This window comes from Capsicum annuum, chromosome 6, assembly GCF_002878395.1.
Source record: "Capsicum annuum cultivar UCD-10X-F1 chromosome 6, UCD10Xv1.1, whole genome shotgun sequence".
Classification (NCBI taxonomy): Eukaryota; Viridiplantae; Streptophyta; class Magnoliopsida; order Solanales; family Solanaceae; genus Capsicum; species Capsicum annuum.
The window spans coordinates 189,523,761-189,539,970 of NC_061116.1; the positions used below are offsets into that span (position 1 = coordinate 189,523,761).

At 34.5% G+C, this 16,210-nt stretch overlaps 2 protein-coding genes across 2 annotated transcripts; one reads left to right on the top strand and one right to left on the bottom strand.

The window, feature by feature from the left end:
* Nucleotides 1–3,511: 3,511 nt before the first annotated feature.
* On the top strand, nucleotides 3,512–8,401 carry LOC107872829 (uncharacterized protein At2g39795, mitochondrial). The gene is made up of 3 exons (XM_016719451.2): nucleotides 3,512–3,754; nucleotides 7,328–7,656; nucleotides 8,058–8,401. Exons 1-3 carry the CDS (start codon nucleotides 3,587–3,589, stop codon nucleotides 8,215–8,217), a joined length of 657 nt encoding a protein of 218 aa, XP_016574937.1. The 5' UTR covers nucleotides 3,512–3,586; the 3' UTR covers nucleotides 8,218–8,401.
* Nucleotides 8,402–8,838: 437 nt separating this feature from the next.
* LOC107872830 (Golgi SNAP receptor complex member 1-1) lies at nucleotides 8,839–15,722 on the bottom strand. The gene is made up of 5 exons (XM_016719452.2): nucleotides 15,397–15,722; nucleotides 13,018–13,248; nucleotides 11,292–11,459; nucleotides 10,392–10,505; nucleotides 8,839–9,407 (listed from the first exon to the last, which is right to left on the bottom strand). The coding sequence occupies exons 1-5, from the start codon at nucleotides 15,433–15,435 to the stop codon at nucleotides 9,294–9,296; spliced, it is 666 nt and encodes a 221-aa protein (XP_016574938.1). The 5' UTR covers nucleotides 15,436–15,722; the 3' UTR covers nucleotides 8,839–9,293.
* Nucleotides 15,723–16,210: the final 488 nt, after the last annotated feature.

The following is a 16,210-nucleotide window of genomic DNA, read 5'->3' on the forward strand; positions in this document are numbered from 1 at the left end:
TTTTTGGGTCATGGAGAACTCTATGGCTGCTTCCACCAAAAGTAAAGCAACGGGCGATTCCTGAAACATTAATTGCTATATGATATCCATATTAAGAAATAACAAAACCTTTTCTAAGGTAGGAATATAACCAAGCAGTCTGGAATCAGTAAAAATCTGAAGTAGCATAATTTTATATCCTCAGCAGCAACTAACACAGAGAAAGAGAGAAGACATAACATCTACAGGTGACCACGAGGTAACTAAATTAAGTCAATAACCTATTGCACTAATCGCATCAAGTATCTACTATGGAAATGACAGCACACACAAATTAGGTAACATTGTCACAACATGATAATTATCAAATTTCTCTCTTCAGTTTGTTGCCTTCTTTTTCCCGTGATAAAACCACAATGTAACTAACTCAAAAATTAAAATCAGACACTTGAACCACCTCAAATAATCATAAACACTATTAAAGTCCAAACTTTTCATGAAAAAAATATTCACATAGATTAGCAGTTAATTACATGATTTATTATGAAAAAGGAAATTACCACTCCTTTTAAGATCCTTAGGAACTTTGTCAATACTATCCGAATTCCCCAAAGCATTAGCAGTGGAAGAAAACAAGGGTTCTGTAACCATAGCCATACAATTATGCCTGAGCACGTAAGACATAGTTCTTTCTCTAATATATCCTGATTAACAAACAAGACAAGTTTTTACTATCATTTCACGAAACAAAAATCTGTTAAACCAAGGTAATAGTAGCCTTTGGTACAACTTGCAATAGTACCAACAATCACAAAGACCTTTACTAGTACCAAAATAGCATTGAGATATCATATATGGAATAAGCCAACAATAATATGTGGATTGGAAAATTATACTTAGTTGACGTTATTCAAAAATAAATCGTGTTAATCAATCATGTCATGTAAGCATTTTCTTTTCGATTTGTTGAATCTCTTATGGACACTGTTGAAAGTTGGAACCTACTTAGTAAAGCCCAAAGCATGGTTAGACTCAAACATGTGCAACCTAGTTCAATATTTTGACTCCTATAAGGTCTGGCTATCTTTTGACTGGAATTTTTCCATAGCATATTCAGTTCTAGAGGGACCTTGTATGCTGCGACATTAATTTTAGTGCTCAAAAGGGCATTATTAGTAGCAGTTTAGACCTCCAATGATATGTTCAGCTTTGGGCTCAGGCCGCCTTTTAAAATGCATCCTAGTTTCTACTGATTGCTTCCTTTCTATATCCAATATCTCCTTTATTTTGTCGATATGAGATTTGTCTAAGATGTTATATACTACATGCTCTTTAGGATTGAGTGTTCTTATTGATGTTTACTACACCGTCATTTCAAAGACATTAGAGATACCCAAACTCAATTGAGCTTTTGCCGCTCTATCTTAATGATGCATGATTTGCCTAAACTCATAAATGCTGAGATTTGCCACATCATCACTCATAATAATAATAATAATAATAATAATAATAATAATTATTATTATTATTATTATTGCTATTACTATTATTATTATTATTATTATATTATTATTATTATTATTATTATAAATATTATTACTTTTTTTTACTATTATTATTATTATTATTATTATTATTATTATTATTATTATTACTATTATTACTTTACTTTACTACCATATATTTTTTACTATTATCATTACTACTACTATTATTATTATTATTATTTTACTTTACTACTATATATAAGTGAAGATTGGGGTGACTACCAAAGGTAGTTTGATAACTTTAATCACCCCAACCTTTACTTATATATAGCAGTAAGTAAAATGGTTACACATGCATATGATTTTTTTTTTATATTTATTAGTTTTGTCCTTATTTTACTGTACAATAAAATGTTACACATGCATATTATTTTTTTCTTATATTTACTTATTTTGTCCTCATGTATTATATTAATAATATTTTTATTTAGACCTTTGTAATTGAATTATACATGATACTTTTTTATAAATATCGTTTTGTTCCTTATTAAATGACTACCAAGGGTATTCCAATAATTTTATGGTGCAATAAAATGGTTACAAATGCATATTACCTTTTCCTTATATTTATTAATTTTTTCCTCATTTTTATGGTGCAATAAAATGGTTACACATGCATATTAATTTTTTATTATATTTATTAGTTCTGTCCTCATATATTATTTTAGTAATATTTTTATTTAGACCTTCGTAATTCAATTATACATCGTACTATTTTTGTATAAATATCTTTTTGTTCCTTATTAAAGGACTACCAAGGGTAGTTCGATAATTTTATGGTGCAATAAAATGGTTACACATGCATATTGCTTGTTCTTTATATTTATTAGTTTGGTCCTCATTTTTATGGTGCAATAAAATGGTTACACATGCATTTTAGTTTTTTCTTATATTTATTAGTTTTATCCTCAAGTATTATTTTAATAATATTTTTATTTTTACCTTTATAATTGAATTATACATGATAGTAATTTCTTATAAATATCTTTTTGTTCCTTATTAAATTACTACCAAGGGTATTTCGGTAATTCTATGGTGCAATAAATATTTCAAAATCGACGTATGTCTCCTCAACTTATATATTGGAAACTTTCAAATGAGACGTGCATTATGTACTTTTTCCAAAATGTCCAAATGAAAGACGTGTCGTCAACTATAGTTGCAACAATCTAATTAGATTTTATCGACTTATATAATTACTTTTGTATTGGTTGGACCAGTCCAACAAGCTCAATTTTATTCCACACTGAATGTATATATTATATTAACATTGGCTCATTGTATTACATTTCTTTTTTTTTTACTCCTATATTAAACAATTAAAACAATTAGGAAATAATCTTTTCCAAAATTGAATCTCTTTTGTATATTAGTGTTATCAAAATGTCCGTGCCTTGTACGGGCACGGGTATCTAGTCATTTATATAAAGGGAGAATAAGTAAATTAAAATAATTATTTTTCGTAGAGTGTGACAAGTAAAATCAGAGTAGAGTACTAAACTCCAATTTGAAATTTTTTTGGGGGAAAAATTCAGAAATAACATACTTATCCCCTTAATTATGAGTTTTATAGCAACAGTTTCATAATTACATAATATACCAAGTTGTATTTTATATTTTTGCAAACTGTTGCTACAAAAATACAAATACATATGATACAAAATGTAATTTGATAAAATTATTTTTTTTTTTTGTAATTTAATACTCCCTTCACTTAAAAAAGAATGAACTACTTTCATTTTTAGTTTGTTTAAAAAAGAATGACCTCTTTTCTTTTTTTGGCAATACTTTAATTTCAACTTTCCACATGGCATGTTTAGGACCACAAGATTAAAGAGCATTTTGGTATAGTTGACATAAATTTAATTTAAGGCCACAAAATTCAAAATTTTTCTTTATTTTTTAAACTTTGTGTCAAGTTCATTCTTGTTTAAACGGAGGGAGTATGCTACTTTATATATTTTTTTCCATTTTTATTCTCCTCGTTTCATCTAAAATAGCCTAAACCCATCAAAACAAAACCCCGTCCAAACATTGAATTAAAGAGTGGTGTTGTATTCATGGCGGCATTTCTTCGAACATCTGGTAGGTCACTTGTCTCGACTTGTGGCCAATTTAGTCGGAGTAACGCATCGCAGGCAATTCAAAAATCATCATTTGAATCAAACATACTCAGAATCCTTCGCAATGAAATCCAATATCAGTTAGATTATGCTCCTCCCCATCCGGTAACTCTCTTCGACCTTTTTACTTTATTTTTCCAATCTCGGAGTCAAGTATGGTTTTTTTGGTATCTGGTTGGGGGGTGAGCTATGCAGGTATTAAATTATGCATCAGTAATGCTACCACATTTGGCAGTTATTTAGCAGGTAAATTATTCATGCATAAAATTAATATGGTGTTTCATTTGCAATTTAGAAAACCACCTAACTACGACATGTATAAGTTGTGAGGGAATCTATATATTATTTTATGCAGAATAGTAGAAGGTGATATAGGAACAAACTACGGAATCGAAACTAACTACGATACGAAAACAAAAGATAAAAGGATAGATAAAAGAGCAAGTAATAGATAGACACAACGAATGAAAGGATAGCAAACTAAGGGTATACTAAACCCCTAATCCTCTGTTCAATATCACTCAAAACACCTAACTCTTACGTAGACCTCAAGCGAATTGGATTCCCAAGCAACTCACTTTTCTAAACAAGGTAACAACACAAGTTAATCCAAGCTTGCCTCACACTCTCAAAAGAGTATACATTCATAATTCATCAAAAGATACCTACTAAATGAAAGAAAGGTCCTATTTATAGTCTAGGTTAAATTATTACATCTTATGTGCCCCAAAGTGACCCATTTGGAAAGACAGAGCATTGTAGCCCACTTAGCATCCGCTTAAGCATTTCAAGCTCACATGGGGCACATTTCAAAGGCATGTGGTGCTGTTTTGACCTGCTCTAGCAGATCTAGAGCAGGTTGGGCGCACCTCCAAAGCGGATGGGGCACATGTCCTCTTTCGGGACATGTCCTCTTTCGGGGGCTTTCTAGCTCCGTCTTGAACTCCCTTGGCCTCTTTAACGTCCTTTGACCCTCCTTGAAGGTAATCACCATCCAATTGACACCTTTTGATAGCACCAAGGAGTCGTCAAGTGCCTCTTAAACCATAAGCATCCTATCTAAAGATCCGAAGGCAATTTGGATTGTAACAGAAGGTGGAATAACTCCTATTTGAATAATTACTCCTTATATAACTAATACCTGCATAAAATAATGCATGAATCTCCTCATAACTAATCCCTACATATTAGTACCTCAATAGCTCTTACCAGCTACCAAACAACCTCTAGATGTGTGAGAAAAGTAAACACTTGATATTTGAGATGTGTTTTGATAAATAGTTCAGGTAGTAAACTCACACACTTATTTTAGGTATGAAACTCAAAAGCAGGGGTACTTTAGGTGTGTTTTTGAGTATTAACTCTTTTTTTCCTGGTACGTTTAGGCTAAGTATCCTAATTTTTGGGTTTCTTAGTTATGATACAATATTTTTTAGGAACATTTACATTAGGTTAGGTGTTTTGCCGGAGGTTCTAAGTTTGGTTGGAGATTGTAGGAGAGTGTGGAGTTAAGTGTTGAAATTTAAAGGATCCCTAACTTGTCCTAAGACAAATTATTGAGTATATGAATGGTATTGAGGCATAGTTATTGTTGTTTTTATGAATTATCTTGAGGCGTAGTTATTGTTGTTTTTATGAATGATCTTGAGGCGTAGTTATTGTTGTTTATATGAATGGTATTGAGGCGTAGTTATTATTGTTGTTATGGATGGTATTGGTATGAATGGAGCGAAATGGATATAAAGGATTCAATAAAGATGACTCTGACTAGTTTGGAACGAACGTAGGCTCGTAAATGCAACTACTGGTGTAGAACAGCCAATTTGTTTTGGGTATATATCACCATTGCATATTCATTGTTCCCTCCAGTCCATTTTACTTGTCATGTTTTCTTTTTACACGCCCATTAAGAAAACATTTATTAGAAAGGTAATTTGACTAAATTATCCTTCGATCTCATTTGAATACTACTCTCTTTTTCATCACATTAATCTCTCGCCACATGTATTGAGTTAAGGTAAAGGTGGAAATTAATAATTAGTTATATCTCAAGTTTCTAAAATGACAACTATTTTGGAGCAGATATTTTTGGTAAGCACGAAAACTGAAATGGACCTGAGGGAGTTTCAAGTACCAAAATAGGTCAGATACTGGTACACATGATAGGGTCCCACCAATCTGGTCTTTTCTTAAGGCCGATTTGAAACTCTACTTGACCCGACTTGAGCTTTATTTGGTGGTGTTGTCATGAAGTTGTTGAATTAATCCCTGCTACCTGGACAGCTAGTTTGGTATGCTTGAACCCCTAATGCCATGAGGTGGTTAATATGAGCTAAATGACGTGTAGATCTTTAGGGGCTGATTAAAAATATATCTTAGTCTTAAGTAAGAGAAGGAAATGTCATATTTTTCCTTTTTGTGGATATTATGGGAGACTAAGTTACTTGGACTCTTCACTTGCGGTGCCGCACCCTGTCGATTTCGACATGGGTGTGGGATCCGTACCTGATCTAGTCAACTGATTTTGGGTACTTTGACCAAAACGATCAGGAAAGTCCTGACAAATTTAAGAAATTTTGTTATCAAAACAAACGCTAAGGTGAAATTGAAGAAAATGAAATACCTTGTATATAGAAATTTCTATGTTATTATTTTTCTTTTTATCTCCTTTCAGGATTTTCTTCTTGATATTTTCTCCTCAAGTTTTCCACATAATATCTCATAATTTATGTTTTATAACTCTATTTTTAGATATTTAAATTATTTTTCGCCGAATTCCCGCACCCGTATCCATCCTAGATCCATATCCCCGAATATTTAAATTGAGACCGTGAAGGATCCAACCTCTAGATCCGTACCTATATCGGACACCCGCACCCAAGTCCGAGCAACTTAGATGGGAGAAACCCTCGAGATTGGTTCATACGGTAATGATTTTCTAAATCTCTCTTTCTAATTGAAACCCTGTGCATGAAGCCATAATCTTAAGTTTATACATCCTGGAGGCCAATAAGACATAAGTGAAGTTGTATGATCAATTCAGGGACTAGTCACTTGTATAACTTTCTTTTGAATTAAGACAATTGGTTTTGAAATGAACTTATCATTTGCCCACTAGAGGTAGCTTTTATCTTTAGACTGGCATGCTTTTGGTTCTATATGCTTGTCTATTTATGTGTTGGAGTGTCTTCAGGCAGGTGCATAACTTTAATGTGTCTATGCTGTTTCATTCATCCATGTGCTTGGATGTATGTCATGACAATACGGACCCAGTCCATTATTCGAAGAGGAGAAGTAAATTCTTATAACCAACAAGTATTTTCTATGGTCTAGTTGGCTGCTCATTTAGTTGAATTGCTTATCACGAAAGCAGAACAATTATTTCAGTATCAATCGACTGCAGATTTTGTTTTTCCCATCCTTTTGTTAATTCTATACAAAGAGAAAACATAACGACAGCAAGAGAAATTGTATTCGTCACCAACCAATTTTCAGTTTTTATTCTATACTGATTACTTATGCTGTAAAAATCTCCATTAGCTTACCCGTCTTTCTGTAACGTGGATAGGAAACTGTAAGATAGCTTTGTTACTTCTTTGAAGTCTTTTAAATGTTTGATTTCAGTGGTGATATTTGAATTCCTGTTGTTTCTCACGTTTTATATTTGGCTTTCTCCAGCCTGTTACAAAGTTCAATACATTTATGGTGGAAGACCGGCCAGGTGAACAGTGGATTACCTTGAGGAGAAAATTCGACAATGATGAACATATCAAAATCGAGGCAACGATGATTGATGGAGCAATTACTGTTCCAAAAGCAAATGATGAGAATTTAGGGGAAGAAGTGCGGCTTCACATAAGTGTGCTAGTTGACATATGGAAGGGTGAAAATAGTGAGTTCTTGGAGTTCGTTTGTTCATCCTGGCCAAATTCCTTGGAAATTCAGAAAGTTTACTTGCTCAGAAGCGATGGTTCTCGAGCTCAACCCTATATGGGCCCTAATGTCAAGTATGACACAGCTTCCTACTTTTTATGTTGTGTATGTGTGTGCATTCTACTTGCACTGATCTATTTCATCCATTTAAAAGAGTTAAAATCCGCAAAATAAGAGAACAGTAAAAAATTGAGCTGAAATCTCTTTTCCATTTTTCTCATTCGAGTTTTTCTTTTCTGTCTTAGTTTCTGCCTGCAAGATCTTAAAGATAATAATGCACTATATGCTGAACATCTCTGAAGTTATCTTGAACATCAAAACGTTAACACTTCCCTATGGATATCGTCTACTATCTGTGTCTAGCAAAATTAATAGTAGAACTTCATTCTGATAAATTGTCCATGTTCATCATCTCCCTGCAGTTTCTATTCTTGCTCCTGACTTTTTGATGTTTCTTTTGTGTCATTACTTTCAGGAATTTGAAGAGTGGCTTCCGAGATGGTCTAAATGAATTCCTAAAGGCAAGAGGAATAAATGATGAACTTTCAGCATTCCTTCATGAATTTATGATGAATAAAGATAGAATTGAAGCAATTAGTTGGTTGAGAAAACTCCAGTCTTTTGTGGAAAATTAAAGGCACGGCACGTCTTTGCTCTCTCAAATTAAATTTGTAAAATCATCTATTGTAACCTTTCTTTGTTTTGCTGTGATTTTTTCCTTGATATTTCTATCCTTCTTACCTCTGTGTGCGTGGATGATGGTGTAAACAACTACATCATAATATTGCTTCTCAAGTCATTATGGAATTTCTCCACAGACGAAAATTCTACCGACTAGGTAACTTGGGAGGAAACCAAATTCGATACATTCGTCTGCTTCAATTTGGGCACAGAGGAGTGGCTGCAAATGAAATGGAGTCATACTTGTATAACCAAATTCTTTTATTTGGAGTACTGGCTCTTCAGCTTTGCTAAACAGTTTTGTTGCAAGAATATTTAAGGACCATCGACAATACTTCCTAGAATAAGATAAGAAAAAACAGAACGCACTGATGAATCGTTTCCACTTTGACATTGGTCATATGCTGCCATGCAACGAAATAATTAGCTTGGGGTGGCAAATGCTGCTTTTGCCAAGAGGTAAAAAGAAATGAAAATCCATTACCTTTTTAAAGTTGATTATTGATATGTATATCACCATTTACCAGGCATTCCAAGTCCTTTAAGCATCTTTCTAGTAATCTCCAAACCAACAGTGAGAAAAGTATGTTATTATGAATCAAAAAGTTAGTGTTTTACAATTTATGGCTTAGGGTCCAGACTTAAATTATACACGTTTCAAAAACAAAATGCATTTGAATTACGTGTCCTTGCTCGTTAATTCCAGTATTTGGTGGTTTCATCATCTCCTATACATTAGACAGAAATTTGCATATAAACTAGCCTTCATATTAGTGATCACGATCTACTCTGTTGCAGCAACTGAGTTTTTTCACTTTCACGCCCCAAAAACTACAAACGGTGAATTATGTTGATACTTGGAATTGGCAAAACATACACGAGCAACTGCATGCATTGTACCAATTCAAGATACCACCTTACACGTATAAAAATGAAAGTTACAAAATTCACTGGGTGTGAATATACAAAAAGATACAAACGAGCAAAGACAGTGCTCCAAGCCCCATCAAGAGTCCAATTAATTACTGTCTCATTTCGTCATCCAGTAAACCAAAATGAGAAACATGCACACAGAGGCAACTAATGAAAGAATGACAGTATCCATAGACTTTTTCTTCTTTATTGCTGAAAGAATATGGTTAACCTGCAAAATTGAGGAAGACCAAATAAGAAATAAGGAGATCGATCCCATCTGTAACAGAAGGTTTCTGCAGATATTTAACAATGTGATGCACCGACACTTTTTAAGGGGGGGGGAGCGAAAAATATGCTGCTTACAAGATCACTTTCCTCTCAAGTATCCTAGAGCTTGCAGATGTCAACAAACACCTCTAAGGCTAAGAATACTTCGTAAAGATCTATAACTACTTTATTTCAATGTCATATTCATCTTATTGTATTTTTAAATTTAGGAAAATGGTCAAATTTGCCCGTGCAATAGCCAAAATTGAGCATCTGTTAAACTTCTGGTATAATATTACCCCCGCTATAACGAAAAAGTCTAACTTGCTCTAGCCCTTTACCGGAGCCCAACCTGAGGGTAATGTTTCAACCATAGTCAACAGCTGAGGGCTAAATTTGGGCATTGTTTTCCTCGAAGCATTTATACTGTAGAACATTAATTAGAGTCCATCCAATTCACGTCGGAGCTACGTTAACGGTGAGGGAAAATACCATAAATGGACCAAAAGTGTAACGAAGGGAAAAATGAGAAATTATGGATAGTATAGGGACAAATTTGAACCTTTTTCCCTTTTTTCTTTATGGCAGTGATGTCTGGATTAACTTGCAGGTACTCCAATTAATTAGTGGGGACCTGTTACTGTAACACCACATGTAGTAAATCTATTCACCAAAATGGATTTGGCATTCTGTCTGGGACCAAAACTGGAATCCCATGTTGTTGCTCCCAAGTTCCAATGCCAAGCAATCCCTTGAGGACACTTGGAGGGATAACATACTCAAAAACAAGAACTAAAGAGATGACTCATCTTGATCAGATCAATGGAGCCGCTCGTAGCAAATGCCATCAAAATTTACAATGAGAATTTTAAGCTCTCCTGCTTCAGCTCACCTCTAGATATTCAAGAAAAGCATAAACAGGGTGCTTAAAACACAGTTTACTTACCGTTGGAAGGCGACTGATGACATTGCTCAGTTTTGAATTAATGCCACCAAATGTTGATCTTTGAAACATAAGTGTCTTTATTGTTTCTTGAGCTTGAGAAATTACACCATCCATCTATATCAAGAAGTCAGCAATTGAATACAAAATATGCACAGCGATAAAATTAACAGCAGAAAGAACAGCGCATGATTACTCGAATAAAATAAGTACTCTTAGAAATTACAATGTCCCTAGAAAATCTGTGGCCATCTGGACAAGGCTTTGCATTCTTCTAGATTTCAGTATTTCCTTTCTTAACAGCTGTTACTCAGGTGCAATGTTTTGAAGCTATGTATATCGTAGCATATTGTTATGGTTTAAAGTCCACTGATCAATTATCCTGACAAAGTTTTTAATTTTTACATTATTTGAATGTCTATACCTCACGTTTACCATGCCAAAGGGTGTGGCCTAGTGGTCAATGAAGTGGGTTGAGAGCCTGAAGTCTCAGGTTCGAATCCTAGCAGAGAAAAAAAAACTTTAAGTGATTCTTCCCATCTGTAGCCTTGCCTTGGGAACCTGATATCTATGGCTAATGAGAGGTGGCAGGTACCCATGGATTTAGTCGAGGTGAGCGAAAGTTGGCCCGGACACCACGGTTACCCCCCCCTCCTCCCCCCGAAAAAAAGAAAAAAATCTCATGTTTAGTGCATCCCCCAACTATCATATAAGGAGAGCAAGAAATCCACATTGAAAGAGAAGCAAGAAACAAAAGTAAGTTTAGAGGCAGCACCAAGTGTTTGAGAAATAATTTCACGTATGAAAAGAGGGATCCAACATCATAACTAGTGGTGGAATTTACTTCACATGACAAGGAAGGTTATTCACCATTGACATATCAAAGGAACTTTGTAATTTTACCTGTCCAGTACTCCTATGGAGTGCAGCACGTTCATTAAGGAGTGCTTGGTCGTGAGACCCGCTACCATCTTCCAGATCTAACCTGGTCCGGTCGAACTCCCTAAAATCTTCAAGCAATGAAGCATGCTCTTTCTTAGCTCTGTAACTTGAACGGAGCCGATTAAACTCCTACAGTCCAACAAGAAAGTTTTGAGTATCATTACCTAATTTGATAAGAGGACATTTTACCAATCATTCCATGACATATCAGAAATTGTCCACTGGGAAATGCAAACAAGCTGCTATTAGACATTTGGGGGTTGTACAATGACACATGCATCTCTTTGCGAAGTATGATTCCATGATCAAATATTCACTGATTCCCCAATACCATAATTTATGTCATACTTTGAGAATTTCCACTGTTCAGGATACCCTGGTTTACTTTGGTAATGAAATCACTGATTAACTTAATTTTCTTTCAGTTTGTCTTTGATTTAAGTCTTTAACTATTCAACAATAGATGTTGTAAGTACATATTAGCATGTGTACAGTGTATGTGTGGTACAGTAAGTTTAAGTTACCAAATATATCCAAAGTTCTCGCATTCTTGTTTTGCCATATTATGTATTTTTGCACGCATGGTGATATTATGTTTTCTTTCTTGAAACTCCTCATATAATTTTATTAAGTACATCATTTTGCAAGAGGAAAAAAATAAATAAAAAACAACCAGTTGGGTTGTATCATGTGCTTAGACCAAATAAATAGATCCACCTCAAAGCATTTGAAGACGTGGGATCAGGGATGCATTAGGTAAGAGAAGCGTTTTGCTGGGCCAAAAGCTTGACCAGTACTCTGGATCAATCATCAATTTCCCCATTTACCCACAGACCTGTCTGCTATTTTCAACTGTCCTCAGCAACACAATCAAAGAAGTTACTACATCCTAAATCCAATAACCCACGGACCAATTTGTCAGTTACAACTGTTCAACAGCAACACAATTAAACCATGTTCAGTCAATTTGCTAGAACTAGAAGTTGTCTAGAGAGGATTCTAAAAGCATCACCCATTCTTCCTCTTAGTTCTCGCTGTGAATAAAACTGCTTCTCAACATAGGCCTTCATTTAAATTTTGGATCCCATCAAATAGTCTTACCATGTTCAGCAAATTTCTTTCATTTATTGAAGTTCATCTTGGCTTATTTGGCCCTTCAGATAGTTCAACACAACAAACCACATATGCCATACTCTTTATTAATCAGATGGTTGTAACTTGTAAGCGGCGTTGATAGTCATGACAATACTGACAAGTGACAACGCCCTCTGTCACTGTTCCCAGAATAACAATTAGGTGAAATAGACCCCGTTATACATTAAATTAATTTGCAAGGGCAAGCTTGTCTTAGGAACTCTGAATATCAAGCTTCCCACCTTACCATTAAATGATGACTAAGAAATTCATTCTTTAAGCTTTGACACTCGGGGATAGTGGGCCCCTTATACCCTTCTCCACTTAAATACCAGACGTGGTGCAAGAGAAAGGTTTCAAACTCATGATGTAAGTCTATCATACATTCTGTGCTGTACTACCTTTGCCTTTGAACCAAAGGCCAATGCGACAAGGCACAAGCATTTTGCTTGGCATATAATTCCATTACAACACAATTTCAATGGCTTGTCTTCGCAGAATCTCTTTATATAATAAATATGCAGCAAGATCCATTGGGAAAAAAGACTTTTACCTGAAAAAGATCTTGAAGAATTTCTTGATGGCGAGTCAGTGTATGAGAAAAGATCTCAGATCCTCCCGATGAAACCCATGCTTGCATTTGTGAATTTACTTGTTGAAGCTGCTTGAGCAGCTGATCTATATTAGATTCAAGATCATTATCATTAGCATTGCCAGTTTTGTTTGAAACGAACCTCCGATACAAATGCATCTGCTCATCCAGCTGAGCTTCAAGCATCCTTGCCTAGTTGGATGTGTAATACCAGCATAAGAATGGTTTTTTATATATATGAAGAAAATATAGAAGCAATTAAAAATGAGATTTCAACAAAAACTTCACCACATGACCAAAAAGATCAATTTTCCAATCTGAAGCTGAGCTGAATCAAGCAAAGATAAGAGGATCAACTATAAGTTATCCCTGCCACATGGCACATGCAAACCATTTGTCATGATTCCGGCGATTTCCACACCCTTGGAGAACTCTACAGGCATTCTTATCATAAGTTCAGACGAGCAACAATGCTTGGACTAAGCGAGAAGAGTGGTATTTGAGGGCTCCTACACTAAGAACTAAATCTAAAGCGATACCGGTTCAACCTAGCACAAACTTTGGAATACTCATAAAATGCTTTCTTCAAATTGCAACCAAGAAACTAACAAAGTGAGAAACTCATCTTTATGCATGTTATAAGTCCCCAATCAAAATTGCCCACATTGAGTTTTCCTATGTGATATGGTCTCCTAATGGCTTAACATCTAATATAAGTTGGCAACGTTAGGACCTCCCATATCCTCATCCTTGAGTCTCTGCTAGACTATGTAAACTCCAAAAACAAGCTCATCCTATCCCTCAACAAGTCCTTTGATTTACCATGGCCCTGATATCTAAATAAACCTGATGTTAACCCGAAACCATTTTGGCAGATAGAAGAACTCAATTTAACATATATTCAAGTGTCATCCTATTTCAATTAGTCCTATCAAATCTGTATAGTATAAAAGGAACAAAGAATTGAATTTCAAGACATGGATGATAGCTGCCTAATAGATCATTTTCCCTTTGACATCATTTTTGTCAAATATTTCATCTGTTGGGGTTTATTAATCCTTATGCCTAGGGATATCTCAGTGCAGAGTCGGAATATGGTACAATGAAGCTTCACAATGAGAGACTCAACATTTGAAGATTTGATTTTGGATGTAATAACATCGTAGGTTTGGCATGGAAGAATATATTAAAAGCTATACTTGGGATCATGCAAAAATGATCATGTTCTCTGTGATAAGATCTCAAAAAGTACAATATGGGGGACTGCTTCTTGTGCAGATCATTGACAAAGATAATATGTTTAGAATCCCAAAAATCTTGAATTCTACCGTTCTCATTCACTTTGTATATGAGATATTTCATGCCTTTGGTAGTGTGGATTTGGAAGAAAACCAATCAAGTCTCAGTCAAAACCACATACATAACTATTAACACAGTCGTGTATGATCACATCTCCAAGCACCAATGGAAGTAGTAATAGTCCAGATTGTTAACCAAAAAATTAAAAAATCAACAATTTGTATCACTCTTTTAGGCTCCATTCAAATAGAAAGCAAGAACCATTACAGATATCTTCTAAGATTTACCCCTCAAGAGTAAAAAGAAATATGATCAGTAATCGTTGCAGTACCCCAAACTAATCTCCCAATGCTTCTCTAGTGAAACTTATGCAATAAGAAAATTACATCTACAAGGAAATTAAAACACGCACTCCATCAATAAAGCACATGCTTCCCTTCTGGAGAGAGCAGCATTACATCATGATAAACAACAAGATAATCAATCCAGTTTATATATCCTAACCAGCAATCCATGAAAACCATGGCTTCTTCACACACACAAACACACACACACCACACCCCCTTTTTTAGAGCCAATGTTCTATTGGAAACAACCTCTTCACCTTATAAGTTAGGGGTACGATGTTGTTGTTTTAGCAATTCTAAAAAATCCAACAACTTACAACTAGAATCTGATCCTGCATTTTAGAATAATTCCAGAGTCTACACTCTCGCTACACGGCTAAATCATTGTACCTTTCGATTCTTGTACACAGTATCATCAGATCCGGATCAATACATTCGTACCTCTACATCACCCTCCGTAACATAGATCTATTCAATTTCATCACTCAAATCCAAGCATCAACACCCAAAAAAAAAAAAAAAAAATCGGAAAATTGCACAACCGACAGCACAATTGGAACGATACAGAGAAGATTAACATAGTCAATATGCACAAACCAAAAAATGGTCTAATTTTTTTGTTTACATAAATTTATACCCAAATTTTTAAAAAAAAAAAAATTAGAAAATGGATATGAAGGAATGTAGGGGTTACCTGCTTTCGCAAGGTATCCCAAGAGGTAGGAGGATCCATGAGAAAGTGAGCAACGATCCAACAGAATGGAAGATTCTACAATCTCTTTCTCTCTGCTGAACAAGAAGAAAACAAGAAGAAGAACGAGGGAACTGAATGAAATTTGGGGGAAAACCAATAAGGGTGCGTTTCGTTAGTGGAGATTGAGCCCTCAAAACTAACCATATTCTCAACTCTAAAGTATTTTAGTAGCCTAAAACATCCTCCAATTAAACTCAAATTAACAAAATACTCTCTCTTTCATTTTACTTACTTAGCACTTTGATAAAAATATATATTTCAATTTATTCCCTCGTTTCATTTACTTGCTCCTATATATTAAAAATAGTTCTTTAAATTTAATTATTCATCTTATGAAATCAAAATACAATAGCAATAACAACAAACTCAGTATATTCTCACATAGTGGAGTCTGAAGAGGGTAAAGTGTACACAATTCATACCACTACCTCAGGGGAAGTAGTCCACAAAATTATGAAGTCAAAATAATTTTGTTAAAATTTTTCTTTCTATCCTTAATATTAAATAACTATATAAAATAATCTACTTAAGAATCGTTTGGTATGAGGTATAAGGTGCGTTTGGTTGGAGATATTAGTTAGTTTTGAGATTACTTATCCCAACATTTAAATCATATTGGTGGAATAAGTTATTTCATATACGTGGTTGGATAATTAATCTTGGGATAACTTATTCCCAATCAAACGATTAGAATTGCAAAGCATCATTAGTAAGATTAACTTGGTAAAATAAATTTTTTATTTAAAAAAAATTC

Bases quoted from the DNA above. Each gene is read 5' to 3' on its own strand.
- LOC107872829 (XM_016719451.2), top strand. From the start codon at position 3,587: ATGGCGGCATTTCTTCGAACATCTGGTAGGTCACTTGTCTCGACTTGT. The intron at 3,755-7,327 runs GTAACTCTCTTC...GGCTTTCTCCAG, and splicing joins ATTATGCTCCTCCCCATCCG to CCTGTTACAAAGTTCAATAC. The intron at 7,657-8,057 runs GTATGACACAGC...CATTACTTTCAG, and splicing joins TATATGGGCCCTAATGTCAA to GAATTTGAAGAGTGGCTTCC.
- LOC107872830 (XM_016719452.2), bottom strand. From the start codon at position 15,435: ATGGATCCTCCTACCTCTTGGGATACCTTGCGAAAGCAG. The intron at 13,249-15,396 runs GTAACCCCTACA...ACATCCAACTAG, and splicing joins GGGATACCTTGCGAAAGCAG to GCAAGGATGCTTGAAGCTCA. The intron at 10,506-11,291 runs GTAAAATTACAA...TTCTTGATATAG, and splicing joins TCCATAGGAGTACTGGACAG to ATGGATGGTGTAATTTCTCA.